This window comes from Cyprinodon variegatus, unplaced genomic scaffold, assembly GCF_000732505.1.
Source record: "Cyprinodon variegatus isolate N-32 unplaced genomic scaffold, C_variegatus-1.0 Scaffold1320, whole genome shotgun sequence".
Lineage (NCBI taxonomy): Eukaryota > Metazoa > Chordata > Actinopteri > Cyprinodontiformes > Cyprinodontidae > Cyprinodon > Cyprinodon variegatus.
The window spans coordinates 43,510-44,963 of record NW_015151773.1 but is presented as its reverse complement, the minus strand read 5'-3'; the positions used below and the strand labels follow the sequence as shown (position 1 = coordinate 44,963).

Sequence of the window (1,454 nt, the reverse complement as noted above, 5' to 3'; positions counted from 1 at the left end):
GACACTAACACTCAAGGCGACACTAACACTCAAGGCGAAGGACTGTTGGTTTATCTTCTGCCATGTTGGAACAGGAAGGCTGCAGGATGTGATCAGTCATGGTTTACTTTGGTCTGTTTCAGGTCTGTTTCCAGAGGAGTTCAGAACCATCCTGGAGGACTTCAGCCTGAACCTGTTGGTCCAATCAGCACTGGCCCACTGGGACTCAGGTCAGTGCAGCACAGCAGACCTGCTGCTGCTAGCCGTTAGCTTAGCGACTGTCTAAAGGAGGTGTGCTGTTGGTCTGCAGACCAAACATCACCTCCTGCATTAATATGAGTTGGATCGGTTTTCATAGCCCATCTTAGATATTTCCGTCATTTTGACCTTAAAAAGGAGAAAACAGTCTCAGGCTGTTGTTGGTGTAAGGCAGAGGTGACGGATTAGCGGACTGCCGTCCGGATCCGGACCCACCTGCTGGCTAATCCAGACCCAGCCTGATTTAAAACATTTATAAATTACTGCATTTTGTCCGACAACAGTGTCTTAGCCCAAAATCCCGCATCCTCCGCTTAAAAATAAAATGTATAACATGGATGCGTTAAAACCTGCTTTTTTTCCGTGTTAAATTCTGTTTAAAGTAACAGATTTTTATTAAAATTGTCTCCAAACCTTTACTGTTTGATGATTTTCTTTATTCGGACCCCACTGGTTTCTCTTTGGTTACCCCTGGTGTAAAGAAAACACGGAGCGGAAAGTCGGAGCAGATGGGCCGCTAACCGCTAGCTGGGCTAACAGCCTCATTTAAAGCACCTACAATCTCGCATTTCTTCCTTGTCCTTCTGACTGCGTTTGGAGCAAATCCTGTGAACGAGTATAAAACAAACAATTACGAAAGAAACAACACATTTATTGAATATAAAATATAACGTTTAGAGAAAAGAACGACGCAGCAACAAAGGCTATGGGACGGTTTCTGGGGCTACTGGTGATTCAGAGGCAAATCTGGGAAATTTGTTATTTTAATAAAGAGGTGAAAGCCATAGGCTGCGTTCTGCTCCAATTAGCTGCGATAAGTGGCAATAAGCTTTGATATGCTGCGATCTGCTGCAAAAGCTGCGATAAGATGCGATATGCTGCGATAAGCTGTGATCTGAACACAAGTGAAACATTCTGATTTTGAACACAAGTGAAACGTTCAGACTGTGAACGCGAGTGAAACGTTCCGACTGTGAACGCGAGTGAAACGTTCAGACTGTGAACGCGAGTGAAACGTTCAGACTGTGAACGCGAGTGAAACGTTCCGACTGTGAACGCGAGTGAAACGTTCCGACTGTGAACGCGAGTGAAACGTTCAGACTGTGAACGCGAGTGAAACGTTCCGACTGTGGACACGAGTGAAACGTTCTGACTGTGGAGGCGAGTGAAACGTTCAGACTGTGAACGCGAGTGAAACGTTCCGACTGTGGACACGA

The 1,454-nt window shown here is 45.6% G+C and overlaps 1 protein-coding gene across 1 annotated transcript in view; it reads left to right on the top strand.

Annotated features, from left to right (window-relative positions):
* The window catches only part of ccdc142 (coiled-coil domain containing 142), a 21,252-nt gene that overhangs the window by 13,407 nt on the left and 6,391 nt on the right, over positions 1–1,454 (top strand). Inside the window, exon 7 of the mRNA XM_015402210.1 lies at positions 75–209. Coding sequence (XP_015257696.1) covers positions 75–209 — 135 coding nt within the window. The remainder of the gene's footprint in view (positions 1–74; positions 210–1,454) is intronic.